This window comes from Dipodomys merriami, unplaced genomic scaffold (genome assembly GCF_024711535.1).
Source record: "Dipodomys merriami isolate MVZ:Mamm:240054 unplaced genomic scaffold, mDipMer1.0.p SCAF_336, whole genome shotgun sequence".
NCBI lineage: Eukaryota > Metazoa > Chordata > Mammalia > Rodentia > Heteromyidae > Dipodomys > Dipodomys merriami.
The window spans coordinates 350,493-368,575 of NW_027204893.1; the positions used below are offsets into that span (position 1 = coordinate 350,493).

Consider the following 18,083-nt stretch of genomic DNA (forward strand, 5'->3'; position numbering starts at 1 on the left):
CCTTTCCGACCTATGATAATTTCCCAGCATGCCGTTCTTCCCATTTTTAAGGTCTGGAAACTTAGAAGCAGCTGAGCCTTTCCATCAGCTTTGACATGAACTAATTAGTTAGCCTCAGGAGATGAACTAATTGAAATTCTATGAATATGATTTAGCCATGTCGACATACTTGAATCACTAAGATAAATAGTACATTTAACAGGGATTATATTTTCCCCTACTCCATCCCAAAAAGAATGCTCAAAAAAAAAAAAACTGTAAGGAAATAAACCACCCAATTTGTCATAGGTTTCAGAATGATTCCCTGGATTCTTTTGCTTTTCTTATCCCATTTCTGTATTTATGAATTTGTGTGTGTGTGTGTGTGTGTGTGTGTGTGTGTGTGTGTGTGTGTGTGTGTGTGTGTGTGTGTGTGTGTGTGTGTGTGTGTGTGTGTGTGTGTGTGTGTGTGTGTGTGTGTGTCTGTACTGGGGCTTGAATTCAAGGCCTGAGTGCTGTCCCTTAGGTTTTTTGCTTAAGGATAAGGTCTACTACTTGAGCTTTTTGGTGGTTATTTGGAGCTAAGAATCTCACAGACTTTTCTACCCAGGCTGGCTTTGAACCGTGATCCTCAGATCTCAGCCTCCTGAGTAGCTGGGGTTACAGACATGAGCCACTGTCACCCAGCTTGTAGTTCCAATTTTGATAATCCCCAAACATGGTGCTGCTATTTTTCCTTCATGTATTCTGTAAATTCCCAAGAGGAAATGGTGTTCAGGCAGCATTTAAAAACCCGCTTCTATAGACCAGCACAGACAAAAAGTGATGCTGCCACCACTTGAACTAGTTGGAGGTGGCCCATTGATTGCTATGGCCTGACTATAACACAGAGCCCTTACCCATTCAAGCTTTCTCCAGGGGTGTTTGAAAATGTCCCCAGCCTGGTGGATGAAGAGGTAAAAGTGGCTGTCATCAGAGACACTCTGCGCCTCATGGACCCACTGAAGAAGAAAAGAGAGACCCAGTGAGTATTTTTTTTTTACATCATTCATTGCTGTCAACTTGACTTATTTTAAGCAGGTGAGTTCAATTTCTCAGAATCTATTGACATGTAAGATTGACTCAAAATCGGGAGTTAATCTGACAATTGGGGTTCCATGACAAATTCTTGCACTGATCGTTCCCCAAATCTGGCGTCTTCTGAGCTTCCAGTCTGCTCTCTGCTTGTCCACTCCTGGTCACATGATGCTTCTCTTTGAAATCCGCAAGCAAGGAAGCGTAAAGGAAAATGCAAGCAGCCACAGATGGCTGGCCATACAAAGAATTGCCTCCATTTTATTTTCTTTAGGATATTTATGCTCTTGCAGTAGAAGCTTTTCATTTCAATGTTTGCAGCGCCAAGTGCAATGATCTTCTAACATCTCTCGTCATATATACAGCAGTTAACAATTCTCCATCCCTAGCCACCCAGTGGGGACATAGGGATATTGGCATGCACGTGTCCCTGCCTGTCTCTCCACTGAGTCACCCCAGAAATGGATGACATTTCACTTGGCTATTTTGTTTGTTCCTATTTTTTTTAACCAAGTTCTAGGCTCGTATAAAGTAAGGGTTTAGTAAATATCATCTGCTTATGTTTCAAGCAGAGCCACCAAAGACAGGCATTTCAAATAGTACTTATACTCCCTGACAAATCAGATTGACCCAAATGCACTCAGACATTTAAAAATGCACTTGCCAGCTAGGGCTCAAGACTGGGCAGAATGCTAACTTCCCCAAGTAAGTGATGTGTTCAGCTCATCTGTGAAGGCTTCTCACCAATTGGATTCAAGCTCAAATACAAGTAACACTCCCTTTACAGGAGTGCTGCTCACACTTGGCATATGCCATCATAGTAGAACCACCTGTGGAGCTTTCAAAACTCCCAGTACCAGCCAGGTGATGGTGGCTCACACCTGTAATCCTAACTACTCAGAGGGGTGAGATCTGAGGATCTCAGTTCAAAGCCAGCCCAGGCAGGAAAGTCTGTGAGACTCTTATCTCCAATGAACCACCAGAACACCGGAAGTGGTGCTGTGGTTCAAACGGTAGAGTACTCGCCTTAACATGAAGAGCACAGGGACAGAGCCCAGGACCCTGAGTTCAAGGCCCATGACTGACCAAAAAATAAAAAAAGTCCCAGTACCAGGCCTCTGCTTTTAGAGAGGTTGATTTGAATTAGCCTGAGCTAGAAGTAGCCGCAGACATTTTTAGGCTTCTTGAGTGCTCGTATTGTGCAGCCAAGGCCGAGCACCATTGCCTTTGCAGGATTTCTCATCTCCTCAGGTGGGTTGGGTGGCTCCTGCTCAACTGAGTTCTCCCCTACAGTGCTGAGGCACAGGTGGCCCAATGTTGGCTTGATCCTATCAAGAATGTCCCCTGCGGTATGTGTGGACCTGTCCTGCAGGCCAGCTTCCCAAGGATAGGTGCTTCAAAGTGGCAATGTGCCAGGGCTACAAAGCCTCTGAACCAAATGAGATGTAGGCAAATAATGGATCCACTAGTAAAAGCATGCAGCTGTTTTCTTTATCTCTCAGGAAAAGTTGTGCTTACAATGTAATTTGTTTAGATTAACCAAAATAAATCTCATTCCTTAGAAAACTCTATCCTGTAATAGTGACTGATCTCATCAGCAGAGATGAGGTACCGGGGGATGGTCTAAACTGTATAGAGACATGAGTAGCTTTTGGTAACAGCATGGCATGGGAGTTCAGTCTATTTTAGGATGGCTGCGACCTCTGGGAAGAGGTGCATAACCTATTAAGAAGGCCATGACCCAGGGGAAGAAGTTCATAACCCATTAAGAAAGGTCAGACCTTCTTAATCTCTGAATAGAATGAATAGATGGAAAGGTTCCACTGTATTTCACACTGAACAGCATTGAAACAAACTTAGCTTTCTTTTTCTTGTTCTAGTTGTTTTCTTCCCCTCCCCCAACACACCTGTACAGTCCATAGGAGCTTCAGATTTGAAATTTAATAGTAATGGGGAAGAGAACCATTGATTGGGAAGGATGAAAAAGGCATTTTATAACTTATCAAGTCATAAGTAGCAGCATCTCATTTTTAATTTAAAAAGCATTGATTTTTTTATTGATATCTTGGAACAGTTAGAACTTCAAGAACCTGACTTCAATTCTAATATAGAAAGCGTTTCATCTCACTCTTTTCCTATCTACAGTGTAAGGTGGGTGTTAATAGCTAATTGCCGCTTACGGATATTCTTCCTTAATTTCACTGTTTAATTTTATTTTGTAAGCGAGCAATGAGTATCTATGGAAGCACATTGTAATCTTTAAAGGGCATCTAGATATAAGAAATGCTTGTTTTCCTTTTCAGAAGTTTACCATGCAGAGAAGACAAGCTCTTTGTCTAGAAATATGTCAGGATAACTTGTAATAGCACTTGGTTTACGTCACCAGAAAACACACAGTTCCTAGTGCTGAATCCTGGCAGTCTATTTCTGAGACCATCAGCCCAGCTGTATTAACTATAGTTTATTCTCCCCCCTCTTCCTCCTTCCTCTCTTTTTCTCCCTTTCTTCCTCTTTTCTCCCTCTCCCCCTCTCCCCTTCTCCTTATTCCTCTCTTCCCTTCCCTCCCTCCCTTCCTTTCCTTTCCTCTAACAAGGTCTCACCTATGTGAACCAGGTTAGCCTTGATTTATGATCCTCCTTTTTCAACACTGAGTGCTAGGATTACAGACATGCCCCACCCCATCCAGCTTTAGAAGCAATGTCTTGTGTTTGTATAGTCTCTGACCTGAACCTTTGGGAGGAAAATGGAATCTGTCACCTTCCCCTTCAATTTATTCGCATAAATCCTTTCTTGGAGGCTCTTTATCATGAAGACTATTGAAGTGGGGCTTCAGTTGCCCCCTACATGCTGAAGAAGAAGGCAGGTAACCTGAGCTCCTCAGGTCTGTGGCTGCTCCAGAAAGGTGCAGAGGAAATGGAAGGATGCCAGACTCGGCACCAGCCAGGGCTGGGTGAAGTCCTTCATCTGGGACCATCATGTTAAGAGCTTGGCTAAGTCTATTTGTTCTCTGATCTGGCCTGTAAAGTGGAAATGGAGATATCTCTGTGGTTGAGTTGTCATGGTATTGCCATGAAATGACAGGTGAGAAAGCCCTGTGAGCCATTTTACTGGTATTGACATCCTGAATGTAGATTTTTCTGGCAACTTTTCTCCTTTCTTAGGAATCTTGGCACTTCAGGACCCCCAAGTAATATCATGGAAGGTAGAGGTAGGCTAGGGAGCTCTGAGGGGATTTTATTGATATCATGTTGTCTGTCTGTGTCTAAGAGCTTGGTTACAGTCTGTTTACCTCTTATTCAGAAACTGTTTCACCTCTGTTCAGAAACTGACTTAACATGTTCATATAACTACTTATATGATTCATATGTACATAGGAGTCATATATGTATATATGGCCCAGAAGCCTCTTTTCCCTCAGTAACATTGCATAGTACTCTTGCTATGTTGTTTACCTTATAACAACTGAAAGAGATGAGTCAGCTGCCAGAACAGTTGTGGTCCTAATCAGAGATGCCTGTCCACTAAATATTTTACTGAGAACTCTAGCTTCACTTCTGACCTTGACTCCAAATGTCTCTCTGCAATTCTGCACCATGCTTAGAACCAGTAGATGAATCCTCTAGCTTCTATGTAGAATCTAGAATGAAGATGAAACATTCTAAGAGAATGAAGAACAATCTCCTAAGAGCTCTCAGTTTCAGGGCTTGATTGTATGCCCAACCAAGGTGTCTTTTTACAATCTTAGAAGTTCTCTGTACTGGGTGGGGACTTATTTCAAGTGCTAAAGTATGTGCCTAGCAAGGATGAGAGTCTGTGTTCAAATTCCAGTACCATTAAGCAAAATTAAGCTGGGTGTGTTGACATAACCCGAGCTGCTTGGGAAGCAGCAATCAAGAAGATTGAGGTCAGCTTGGGCACAAAATAAGTCCCCATCTCACCAAATGAAAGCTGGCTCAGTGGCACTTGCCTATCATTCCAGCTATGTGGGAAGCATAAATAGGAGGGTCATGATCTCGGCCCACCCAGGCAAAAAGTGAGACCCTGTTCAAAAATAATAATAAAACCAAATGGGCTGGAGGCATGGATCAGTAGTAGAGTGCACACCTAGCAATTAGAAGACGCTGGGGTGGGTGCCTCAAAAAAAATCCCTCTAAGCTTAGCCCCCCTACTTGATGGGGTCATGTGTCTTACTGAGATTCCCTCAATGATGGTTGTCTTCATAGACAACTATAGTTCACAAAGATGGATGAGAAGATGCATTCCAGTCTACACTAAAGCATGCCCTCACCTATAAAGGTCTTTACCTTTCTGACAGACCCATCTTTCTTCTGGAAACAAACTCTTGCCAAAGAATCATCTGACTATTGTGTTGAATGGCCCATCCTTGTGTGCATGGCTGACCTTTGTTTGAAATTTTAAGATAAATCCCCTGATACCAAAGGATTCCTTTGTGGCCAGACTCTATAGATCAGTTCAGAACACCTCAAGCACCTTGAAGATTTCACATAAATAAGTTTGGGTCACAGAGAGGTGGCTCTTTTCATATTCATTTGCATCTCATTTGCATTATGTGTGGATTACAAAAATAAGAACTCATTCATTTTGAGTATTTATTGAGCACTTACTGTGTTCCAAGGGAAGCCCACAGAAGCAAATTAACTCACAGGCCATAAGAGGAGGCAAGACCCACACATGAGTATATATAAGGTGACAAGTGCTAAGTACTATAAACACAAAGACAAATTGTCAAGGGAGGAAAGTGTAGGAAGAGATTATTTCCTGATGTGAAGCATTTTTTTTAACTCAAGAAAGGTGGCAGTACAGCTGGGGTTTAAAGGACAAGTAGGATTTGAGTTATGAAGAGAAAGCACACCTGTGCTGGAGAAAGCAAAAGCCACAAGCTCTGTGCAGAACCTGGAGTGTTCCCATAAGCTGGAGAGACAGGTGTATGAGAGGAATGTGGGCGTTGGATGGAAACTCAAGGCCAGCGGTGGACACCCCTGAATGTCAAGCCAAAGAAACCCAAACTTATTTTCAACCTGTAATATGTGTTCAAAGATATCTGAGCCCAGGGATGAAACATCATTTTGTGTATCTGGGCATTTTTCCTGGAGGAAAGGCCAGGCGTTGGATTATGTAAAACCAAACTGTACTATTAAGATGGGAGGCACCCCGCACAAGTGTCCAAGGTTGGGTTTGGATGGAGACACATTGCCTGTCTGTGCTTCAAAGGTCTCTGACTCTGGTGGCTGTCAACAAACTAGAAAAATGTGCATGTGTCTCCACGGAAGAAGAGACAGGAAATGACTAATGATAAATGCATCATTTTATGTGCAAGACACAAACCAAGGCATGTCTCTTCCATTTGAAAATGTGGAAACATCAAGTGAGAAGTAACCAATAAGATCCTCTTTTGCATGAAGTCTTTTGAGAGGGAACCATTTGCGAGACTTATGGGGAGGTAGAATATCCTGAGACACCGCAACAGTGTCATTTCGGAGCTCTGTTAGGCTGTTGCTGAGCCCCTCTGAGGCAGATAGGCGCACTTCCTTCTGCCTGTGTGGGGACAGGATGAGGGCACATGGCCCCAGCAGTCATTGTTACGGTGGAAATGGCGATGCTGACTTCCTCAAGGGCATTTCCAGAGTTATCCCAGGAAGGGATGGGGGAGCAAATGTGTTTGGAAATGTTCTCACTCACTGCTCCGTCAAGCCTTAAACAACAGTGTATTTTTAAAATCAGAAGTTGTTCACTTCTTGGAAGGACACAAGATTCAGTGCCAGTTCCACTCGGACTCAGTTAAGTTCCTATATGTTCCTCAGGCCAGTTTTCAAGTCAGTAAAAACTAAAAAAAAGTAAAAGAGGAGGGAGAAGAGGGGAATAATAGTGGGGCCTATTTCACAAGGAAGTGCTTGTTGGGTGCTGATTGTATACAGCAGGGGTTAATGCTTGCGTTTACTCCCATTTCTTTCTAATAACCACTGTACACAATGGGGACTGTGATTACTTCTATTTGACCAATAAGGATGCCACCACCAAGGTGTGGCAGGCTTGACAGGGATAGGCTGAGATTCAAAGCAGGTCCACTTGGTCCTTGTCTTGAAGGGGAAGGGACGTGAAAGCTCTTGGTTCACTGGAGAGCAAGTGCCTGGCTGGGCACAGGGCACACATTCCCTGATTGGGTTTGTGTCATACAAGGCTGTCTGTCTCACTTTCAACTTCGGGAGCAGGTGCTTGTCTCTGGATCCCCAGGGACCAAGCACAGGACACAAGTAAGTGCATCTGAGTGAGGGAGTTCAGTGGCCAGCTAGGTAATGTGCCACACCAGAAGGAATAATGTGTGCAAGAGCAGAGATATAAATCAGGAATAATGTGCAAAGAGCAGAGATATAAATCAGGATCCGTTTAGGACAAGAGATGAGACAGAAAAGGGGACAAGTTGAAGGGGACAGGTTGAAGTTTCAGAAGAAGGCAGGGTAAGCCAAGGGCTGGGTCAAAACCTATAAAATCATGGGCATTAGACCTTTCTGAGGATGTAAGAATGACAAGACCAGCCTTTTTGCAGGCCTGGCAGTGTCAGGGTAGACTTCTCAAAGCCTGGGGCTTTGTTCAAAGGAAATGAATTGAACTTAGGCATGGAGAAGGAGAGATGCTCAGACAAAGGGTCAGGTAGAGGCTCCATGTCAGACCAGACTCCAGGCATGCTTCCCAAAGGGTATGGTGGGGAGATGGTACAAATCTGGTGCTGGTGGCTCATGCCTATAATACTAGCTACTAAAGAATGTGAGATCTGAGGATTGTGGTCCGAAGCCAGCCAGGGCAAGAAAGACTATGAGACTCTTATCTCTAATTGTCCACCAAAAAGCCAGAAGTGGAATTGTGGGAGAGCACTAGCCTTGAGCAGAAAAGCTCAGAGACTATGCCCATGATCTGAGTTCAAGCCCCAGGCCTGGCACATAATTTTAAAAAAGAGTAATCATCTATTGTCAAAAACTACTGAAAAATATACAAAATAAAAGTTCCATCAAGTTCAGCTACTCTTGTGGTTAACTTTTCAGTTAATACTGTGTAGTATTCATCTGTATTCTTTTATAGTAGGGGCAATACTGTGACACTCTTTTGTATGCTGCATTTGTTTTCCTCCATTTTGCATGGCAGTAATGTTTGCCTTCTGATTTGTAACTCTTGGTGGGCATCGTTTGCATCAAACGGCTGGATCAGAGTTTGCCTCCCTATGTAGAATGCTTCAGTTTCTTTCTAGCTCCTGTGCTGCAAGCTGTATGTGTGAGAGAGAACGGTGGGAGTAGCAGGGACTGAGAAGCCCTCCTGGGGTTTCTGCGCAGCTAGGAGAGCAGAGCAAGGAAGAGCAGGGACCCTTGCGTCAGGTGCTCTGAGGTAAACCCTGGCTCTGCCATTTATAGCTGTAAATGGTACAGAGTCACCCCCGCCTCTGCGCCATAATTTCTTCATCCATAAAAGGGAGTTTTCAATAGGATTTTGTTTTTTTTCCCCCCAGTCTGCAAAGCATCAGGAAGTTCTTCATTTAGAGAAAGGGAAAATGTTGCTTATTCCCAAGAGAGTACTTGTCAAGGGAAATGTCCAAACTGGATGTGTTGAAATAAATTGAACAATAGATGGAACCTGGAAGTTGTGTGTGTGTGTGTGTGTGTGTGTGTGTGTGTGTGTGTGTGTGTGTGTGTGTGTGTGTGTGTATTTTGTGTTTTTTAAGGGGGAAAAAAAGGTGTGAAGGAAAAGGTGGTAAAGTAAGTAGGAAGAGAGCTACAGCAATGACAGGTTAATCTTTGGCTGTGGGGATGGATTTGATTTCCCTCTAATTATCTGCTAGATTAAAAGAAATGAAAGATCAACATGAAAGCCAGTTCCAGTAATCAGTTGAAGCCCTGGGTTATCACACCAAATGGTTGGCAATATTCACCAGCTGCTTTCTTTCTTTCTTTTGTTTTTAAATACTATTTCTAGTTCTTCCTTCTTCTGCCTTCAACAGCACAATAGCCCCCTCCAGCTCTTGTGGCAGAGGCTAATGTGTGGGGCACAGGGGAGGGTGGAATCTGACCCAGCAGAGGGTCCTCCCCCACGGTCCTCCCCACTGTCCTGCGTCTCTGCCCTGTGCGCATGTCATGACATGTCAGCAGGGCTCATCTAGCCATGGAGCCTGCTCTCAGAGGATCCCTTCTTCCTCCCCACCTCGGCAACTCTGCAGGGCTGGCCTGAGAAGCTGCTAAGGAGTGAGTCAGGGAATGCACGAGTGGAGGCATATCTACATGCATGAGAGTGTTGATGGCTTGTGACACGGGGACCCTGTGCCAGAGGCGGAGTTAGTGATGCACCTGCGCCTCAGTGACAGAGCTGTACAGGACGGCGCATGTGTGGAGGCCACGTAGTAGCCTCGTCAGTGGAAACAAGTACCAGAGAGGCTGTGAGGCAGGGCAGGCATGGGCCTCAGAGCAATGAGAGACTTTCAGAATGTTCACAGAGATGCTGTTCCTGAAAACCCCAAGCTAGAAGCAACCTCACGGCCACCCATGAAAGAACACACTCACTTTGGGTGTTCACTCACTGGCGTGCTGTACGTCAAAGAGAATTCACACACCATAGCTCCCCGCATCAATATTGTTGTGAGCCATAAAAGCATATCGACAGTATGGTTCCGATGAAATCAAATTCAAAACAGGCAGAACTAAGCTTTGCTTTATGGAGATGTAATCCTAAGTAGTACAAATATGAAGCAAGGTGAGAAATATGATCAGAGAGTTGTCATGGTTTCCTGCAGGGAGAGTGCTCTGATGGGTGCAGGTGGGAGGCTGGGATCTTGGTCGCCTCCCTCTCTCCTTCCTTCCCTCCCTCCCTCCCTCCCTCTCTTCCTTTCTTCCTTCTCTTCTTCCCTTTCTCTTTTTCATTCTCTCCTTCCTTTCCTTCCTTCCTTTCTTCCTTTCTTCTCTCCCTGCTTTTTTTTTTTTCAACAAAGTCTCACTATGTAATCCAGACTGGCTTCCAACTTACCATCCTCCTGCCTCAGCCTCCCTAGTGCTGCAGTTACAGACAAGTACCACGGTGCTTGGCTCCCTGTTTTTCTTAACCTTGTAGCCTGGACAGAAGCTTACTCTTTAAATGTACACATCTCGGGCTGGGGAGGTGGCTCAGTGCTAGAACGCTAGCCTTGAGCTGAAGAACTGAGGGACAGCGTCCAGGCCCAGAGTTCAGGCCCCACGACTGGACCCCCCCCCCAAAAAAATAAATAAATGTACACATCTCCTTTGTTCACTCGTGTGTGTGTGTGTGTGTGTGTGTGTGTGTGTGTGTGTGTGTGTGTGTGTGTGTGTGTAATTTTGCAGGAAAAGCAAAGTTCAAGATTTCAGTGGTTGAGGGGGGAAGTGTCCGAATCAGGACCAGAAAATAGGTCAGGCAGGCCAAGTATTTGATTTTTTTTATCCTAAAGGCAATGGGCAAGCTCTAAACAGCAGTTTGACACATGAGGTTTGTGTGTTAAAGTGGTCCCTTTGATCAGAGGGAGGACTGACTCAGAGGGTGGATGAGTTGGGAGAGGTGGGGTCAGGTGGATGAGGTATCTATGGTAAGGATGGTGAGAAGCATCGGTACCCAGGAGGTGTTTAGGAGGAGGCATGGACAAGACTTGATGATGAACAGAAGAGGCTAGCATGAAGGAGAAACCAAGAAAGGAATTCAGGATTATCAGCTTGGTGGTTGCTGGGAGCCCCAAAGAGAAGAGCAGCTTTAGGGGAGGCTGAGGGGGGCTGTGAGGCTCCAGGGGACATGGGTACACTTCCCTGTGCACCTGGGTACATGGCCAGGTGCTCATGAGGGGCTGAGGCCTATCACTGGAGGAAGAGTTCCCTCGGTCTGTGTGACCTCATTGGCAAATGTGGTAGCGTAGAGTGACCAGGGACAGGGGCCACGCTTTCTGACCTATTCCTAAGGCCACAGCAGCACATAAAGCCAGCCTGGCCTGGATGCTGGGTACAGAGACATCCTCTGCCATCTTTAAGCTGCCTGTGTGTCTCAGGCATGCTGGCTTAACTCACTGTTAGGCTCCTAGAGTTGTGCAGCTGCCTTGGGGTCCTGAAGAATCACTTAGCCCAGTTGTAAGTTGCACCCATGTCTAGAGAGGGGTGGGGATGAAGGAACTAAACCAGTACAGCAGGCAAAGGGCATTTCTCTAGATCACCTGCCTCAGTGGGCCTCCTGGGTCAGTGCTCCCTCTGCTCATTACCACTGTTGTCATCATCACCCCCACACTGCATGGATCTCCACTGTCTACAGAATCATTTCAAAATAAACCTTATAAATTATACTCACTCAACCTCATGAGACAGGCAGGCAGGATAGCAGTCATTATCCACATTTAGGCAAGGAAACAGAGCCACAGACGGTACAGTGCACCTCAGGTTGTAGGTCTCTGTCTTGGCCACATCTAAGCTGAGGGCTGAGACCTTGGAGAGTAGGATTTCTGCATACCAGGACCTCTATTAAGAGCTGTAAGGGACAGAGATGGGAATCTGACCTTACAGGGCTGATCTGGAGGTGTGGCTGGAAACCCTCCTATTGAGCGGGAAAGGGGGACTGTTTATCTTAGAGGAAAGAAGAGCTGAGGGCAATTGCTTTTTTTAGCTTAAAAGGTTGTTAGTGGGTGATGGGATAACTCTGCAGGTGCCAATGAGCAGAATAAGGGACCATGGCTAAAGTTTGCCGAGAGATTTAAGCTCAATGAAAAGAAAACAAAACTTCCTTTTGCTTGAAATTAGAATCGACCCAAATGAGTGATGAGTTCCAAGTAGCTGGAAATAATCAAACCAAGCACAAATAGCCATGTGTAGTAAAAGAACACCAGCTCTGGAATAAGCAGACGTGGGTCCAGTTCTCAGCCGTGTGACCCTGGGTGAATCACATGACCTCCTGAGGTCTGCCGACAGTGGTGTCTGCATTGCAGGTTGGTGGTTTTGTCAGGCAGCTATTGCTGTGATGAAATGCCTGAGGTAAGAATAAGACTTAAATAAAAGAGGAAAAGTTTGTTTTTACTCAGAGTCTCAGCGGTTTTGGCCCAGAGTCAGGTGGCTCTCTTAACGTTGGGCCTGTGGTGAGCAGAAAAGCATGGCAGGGGCACGTGGTGGGGTAAAGTGGCTCACCTCATAGCAGCCAGGAAGCGGGGCCGGCGGGGGGGACTAGGGACAAGACATATTCCTCAAAGGCATTCCCTAATAATCATACTTCTTCCAACTAGGCATCGCCTCCTATAGTTCCCACTTCTCAATAACCCAACAACCTAGAACCCCATCGATGGATTAATCCAACAATGGGATCACAACTCTTATGATCCACTCTCCTCTTAAAGGTCCCACCTCTAACTATGCTCCACTGGGGATCAAGCTTTCAACACAAACTCCAGGGGGACAGTTTGAGGATCAATAAGATACCAGAGCAGGTCCAGCGAACCCTCATTCCACAAGTATCTCTTCAGGAGTAGAGGGTAGACAATCCAGTACACATTCCCAAGCCCTGTCTACACTGGCCTTCTCCTTACCTGGCTCTGGGTCTCCTTGTCAGTCCCTGAAATTGAGAAGGAAGATACCAGATGTGCCCTTTGCTCTTGGAAACATGAATGCCAGCTGTGTAGGAGAGGAATTCCAGGGTGCTTGGTACCCAAAGCAAGCATGTAGAGGTTATATGATGTAAGTCCTATGTGGACATGTCTCTTTGGCTTCAAGGACACCCTTGTCTTTCATAAAAAGGAGGGCTGGGAATTGTGGCTTAGTGGTAGAGTGCTGGTCCAGCATGCATGAAGCTCTGGGTTCGACTCCTCAGTACCACATAAACAGAAAGCAGGAAGTGGCACTGTGGCTCAAGTGGTAGAATGCTAGCTCAGGGACAGAGCCCAGGCCCTGAGTTCAAGCCCTATGACTGGCAAAAAAAAAGAAAAAAAAAAAAAAGAGAGACTACCAGAGTTAGGCTGGGATACAAAGCTTTCAAGTGCATGGCCCAGTGCAGGGCCCCGAGGGTAGGATTTCTGCTGGATTCATGAACAGTAGGCCTTAGTTATAGGGATTTTGGATGTGCTTAGCCATGTGCCATTCTGAGGCTTTAATGACGCAATGAGGACACTGGTTCGAAGCTAGGAGAAAATGAGGAGAGAGAAGGGGTTTAGGGAGAGTTAAATATCAGGACAGGGACAATGACTGAATAATGTCTGTTGAGACTCCTCTGGCTCGGTCTTACCTCCATGGTAGTGAAGAGAATCTACAGACAGGTCACACATCCCTCTCCTGGGGTTGAGATTGGGATTCCAGTGGCAAGTCTCAGGCCTTAGCCATCCTGCCTGGAATTGAAGATAAAACGACATCCTTGTTACAATACCCAAGTGGGTCACCATGGCAGCTGGGAAGGCAGCACTGGACATCACTTTCTGTAGAATGACCCCAAGGTGCTCTCCTACTGGCACTTTGATGTCTGCTGACTACTTCCAGTGCACAGGCGCAGGACTGGGGGGGCGGAGGGGAGGGTGTAGAAACACTGGTTATGGATCTTTAAAGATGGTGGCTGAATTGGGGCAGAGAGGCCCAAGCCATCTAGACTGGAGATGGTGTTTTTCAAATTTTAGTGGGTGTCAGAATCACCTGGAGGGTTTGTTAAGCCCAGATTGCTGAGATATAGCCCCAGAGTTTTTGATCATTTGCATATTTTTTGGGGGGGGGGTTGGTTTGTGGGGCTTGAACTCTGGACGCTGTCCCTGAGCTCTTCAGCTCAAGGCAAGCACTCTACCACTTGAGCTACAGCGCCATTTCTGGTTTTCTGGTGGTTAGTCGGAGATAAGAGTCTCACAGACTTTTCTGCCCAGGCTGGCTTTGAACCGTGATCCTCAGATCTCAGCCTCCTTAGGATTACAGACATGAGTCACTGGTACCCAGCTCATTTGCATTTCTGACCTGTTCTTAGGTGACTCCTATGCTACTGGCCCACCAACTCCCATCTTTGTATATGTCCCAAACCACTAGAACTCTGGGAAGCAGCCCTTCAGCCCTTCCTGGGGTTTGGAACTGGGGTAGTCCTGGGATTTGTCCTTATGCATAAGAAATAGGCAATGCCCCTGGGAAAGGAGGCAGTGGAGATTGAGTTTACCAATAACACAGACTGCAAGATGTCCTTCAGTGAAACTCAAACATAGATACCCAGACAGTGCTTAGAGAACCACAGCACAAAAAAAAAAAAAAAAAAGCAACACAGAGCTATGTCATTCATTCACTTTTTTCACTTTTTTTTTTTTTTTTTTTTTGGTCAGTTATGGGGCCTAAACTCTGGACCTGGGCGCTGTCCCTTAGTTGTTCAGCTCAAGGCTAGCACTCTACCACATGAGTCACAGCACTACTTCCAGCTTTTTCTGCTTTTATGGTGCTGAGGAATCAAACCCATGCATGCAAGGCAAGCACTCTACCACAGAGCCACCTTCCCAGCCCCTCATGCACATTTTTATATACGTGTTTTCTTCTTTCCTTTAGTGAGGGTTTCTTAAGACAGGTGAAATATTAAATGATTGTCAAAGCTAACCTTTAAGGCACGATCAAACCCTCTTAAAACAATTCTTTTAATGAGGAAAAAATGTGCAACATTTCCCCCCTTTCATTCTCTTCCAGCTGGTTTGCAAGGCAAAGTCCTACATGCATTCTTAATTTGGACTCAGCCTTTCTCTACAGCAGACCAAGTGGTGGGGAAATTTTTTTCTTTAGGCAACAGCAACATTTCTGTCTCATTTGTTTCATTTTTTTTCTCTGCAACATGGCAGCTTGTGGGACTGCTAATTTGAACTTTGGACTTTCTAGGAATGCATCGCTCATGATCAGTAAATATATCAGGCTGCAGATTTTAGCCATTTAATTATTGAATGTGGAAATGCTTCTTTGCCTCATGAATATTTTAAAAGGGAACAGTAGACAAATTGCATTTGGCTTCTAAATTTCAATATACTTCTGAAACACTTCATATTTCATCATTATCTGAATACCCTATACTGTGAGCTCTGTTTCCCCCCAGGGAATTTGGTAGCAAAGTGACTTTGCTCAAAACTGTAGAGAAGGCCAAGACATTTACATCCTCAAACCATTGGTGTTTGTCCTTGGCTCTGTCAATGTCCTTATTGGAAATGGGACTTGAAGCAATACGTTCATGTAGCAAAAGGCAGAGCCCTAAGGGGCGAGGGGCCCATATTTGGACTTGACTTGTCCTCTTGCTCTCTATGAAATTTGAGATAATTAACTTCTCAATGCTTGTTCCTTCATCATGTATGTAATATAAATAGCTACTAGCCAGGCTACACCTGATATCCTAGCTACTCAGGAGGCTGAGATCTGAGTATTACATTTTAAAGCTATCCTAGACAGAAAAGTCCATGAGGTTTTTATCTTTAATTAATCTGCCAAAAAAAAAAAAAGATAAAAAGTTGGAAGTGATGGTATGGCTTAAGTGGTAGAACGAAGAGGAAAAAAGCCAAGCAAGAGCTTAAGGGCCTTTTAGTTCAAGTCCCAGTGCTGGTGTGTATGCCTGCACAGGCACACACACACACACACACACACACACACACACACACACACACACACACACACACACACACACACACACACACACACATACACACACACACACACACACACGAAATAGCTATTTCACAGGATTATTGTGATCAATAAATGAATTACAGTGCTTAACATACAATATACTGCTGGGACATAGGAAAGATTTAATAAACCATAGTTATTCTATAATCATCTTCATTTTTTTCCATTTTATAAAGTCCCTATCACAGTGCCAAGCGCATAACATAAAAGATAACTATTATTACTAACATTAACATCATTATAATTCTTACAGATGGACAAATATTAAAATAAAGTCCTCCCTTGGTATTGCAGGAGATAAATTCCAGGATCCCCACAGTTCCAAAATCTGGAGGCTCAAGTCCCTTCAAGGATCTTCATCCTTCCTGTCATACCTAATACAGTGCAAACGCTCTGTAAATAATTCCTCTACTGTATTCGTAGGGAATAATGACCGAACATTATCTATACATGTTCAGAACAGATGTAATTTTCCCCCCAAATATTTCAGATCCTTGGTTAGTTGGAGCCTCGGGATGCAGGATCCATAGATACAGAGGGCTAACTGTGTATTGCTTTCTCTGTGCAAATTATATGTGTTTTATTTTGTAAGATAGGAACTTATAGAAGCAAATGGGCAGCTTACTCGTGTTCAGCAAAACTGAAGTAAATCAACGGTGCTCATATAAATAGTTTAATTAAGATAACCCGTGATGCAAAACATGTGTTCAATTTGTGCCTCAAGTGGAAAATGGGTTCCATAGGTTTCTATTGAACTTCTCATTATTGTGACACAGGAGTGGGAACTTTAAGAGCAGTCTTCCCATAGAAGGCAGTGCTGACAATGGACAATAATCTGGCTAGGAAGTGAGGTCCTGTCCTTGAGTGTCTGCCCTGCCTAGATGCACTCTGTATTTGACCTTGAGCACAGCTCCACATCTTCCTAAGCTGTGGTTTGTTCATCTGTAGATTCTGTTCTGTTGAGAAAATGCTGCAATTCTTTTAAGTGCCTGTGATTTATTCTACTTAAAAATAGACATAAAAATAAAGAGGAAGATTTCATCTGTTGACAATCCTTAGACTCTGCAAATTTCACCCATTGCTTTTAAACCACCAGGTATGAGGTGGCAGATATTTGAGGGCGGTTTAATTGGAAGTCATATTTATCATGGCGAGTGTATGTGCTTGTACTAAATGTGTTTTTGACAGTCTCTCACCATCCAGCCGCTTGCTTCCAACTGGAGTGATTTGCTTCTCTATTGCATTCAGACGAAACACTTCAGTACTGGTTAGAAACGTTAATTAGTTTGAAGAAGAGAAACGGGATTGTGTTTCTTAAAATAGTTCTGGATACGGAAAGCTATTTTTTTGGTGCTCTTATAATCTGGCTGCTTCATAACGGTGACATTATGAGGCTTTGCATATAGCCTCTGCTATATTCATTGCTGGCATCTTTGAAACTGGTGAAGCAGTGCTTGTAATTAAGGGACAGAATGACAATCCTCTCTATGTGGAGCTATTTTAGATATAGCCCAGTGACTCTCATGGTTTGAATCTTAACACATATTCTGCCAGTTGTTTGTTGGTGAGAAATCTTTCTTCTGGTCTTGGAAGCTCACCGTGAACGTGGCCTATGATTATACACCAGTGTAAATCAATATAAACAGACCAGTAGCACTATGGAGCGCGTGCTGTGCTGGGAAAGGCATGAGTTTTGTGTGGGGATACCTGGGCTACAGTTCCGGCTCTGCCCTTCACTTGCTTCAGTGCCACACACTGTGGGCCAAGTGTTGAGCTGGGGCCTGTGGATGCAAAGACAATGTAGCATGACCCTGTAATGTGGGCTTTCTGCATCTTCCCAGCAAGTGGCTGGGGCCGAACTGCTGAGGACACTTTCTGACATTCTGTCAGCTCTATCTCTAGACATAATAGTCTCAGGCTGCCGCTTGAGTAGGCATTATGCTAGAACTCCAGTGGCAGGTGGAGTATAGCTGTTTTGAAAGAGTGTGGTTATTTGGTGAACGGTGAGTGATTTATGTATTACAGCATTTCAGGTGGGCCTGGTGGTCTTCATAAATGGATTCTGGCTCTTGCTTGGAAATGCTTGGCTAAATTTGTCCTAAGTACTGTTAACATTCAAATCAGTTTATGTGATATCTCTGAGTTGGTGGGAGACTGGCACTTTTTTGATAGAGGAGGTGTTCATTTAAACCTGTGTTTCTCTTCTAGTTTGTTGTGCAGTAAAGTCTCTCTCTCTCTCCCTCTTCTTTTCCCTCTCTCTCCCTACCTCTTCTTCTGCCTCCTTCTGATACTGAGGTTTGAATTTAGGGCCTTATGCTTATTTGGTTTGCTTGTTTGGCTGGCTCTCTACCACCTGAGCCAGGCCTCCTTTTTGCCAGTTATTTTAGAGAT

The 18,083-nt window shown here is 44.6% G+C and overlaps 1 protein-coding gene and 1 long non-coding RNA gene across 4 annotated transcripts in view; one reads left to right on the forward strand and one right to left on the reverse strand.

The window, feature by feature from the left end:
• The window catches only part of LOC138803174 (uncharacterized), a 44,605-nt gene extending 40,002 nt beyond the window's left edge, over positions 1–4,603 (reverse strand). Inside the window, exons 1-2 of the long non-coding RNA XR_011364888.1 lie at positions 4,506–4,603; positions 879–980 (exon numbers count right to left, since the gene is read on the reverse strand). This is a non-coding gene — a long non-coding RNA (uncharacterized lncRNA). The remainder of the gene's footprint in view (positions 1–878; positions 981–4,505) is intronic.
• The window catches only part of LOC138803173 (tubulin polyglutamylase TTLL11-like), a 236,386-nt gene that overhangs the window by 98,952 nt on the left and 119,351 nt on the right, over positions 1–18,083 (forward strand). For all 3 annotated transcript variants that reach the window (XM_069987004.1, XM_069987001.1, XM_069987003.1), the window contains one exon: positions 888–1,003. In XM_069987004.1, coding sequence (XP_069843105.1) covers positions 888–1,003 — 116 coding nt within the window. The remainder of the gene's footprint in view (positions 1–887; positions 1,004–18,083) is intronic.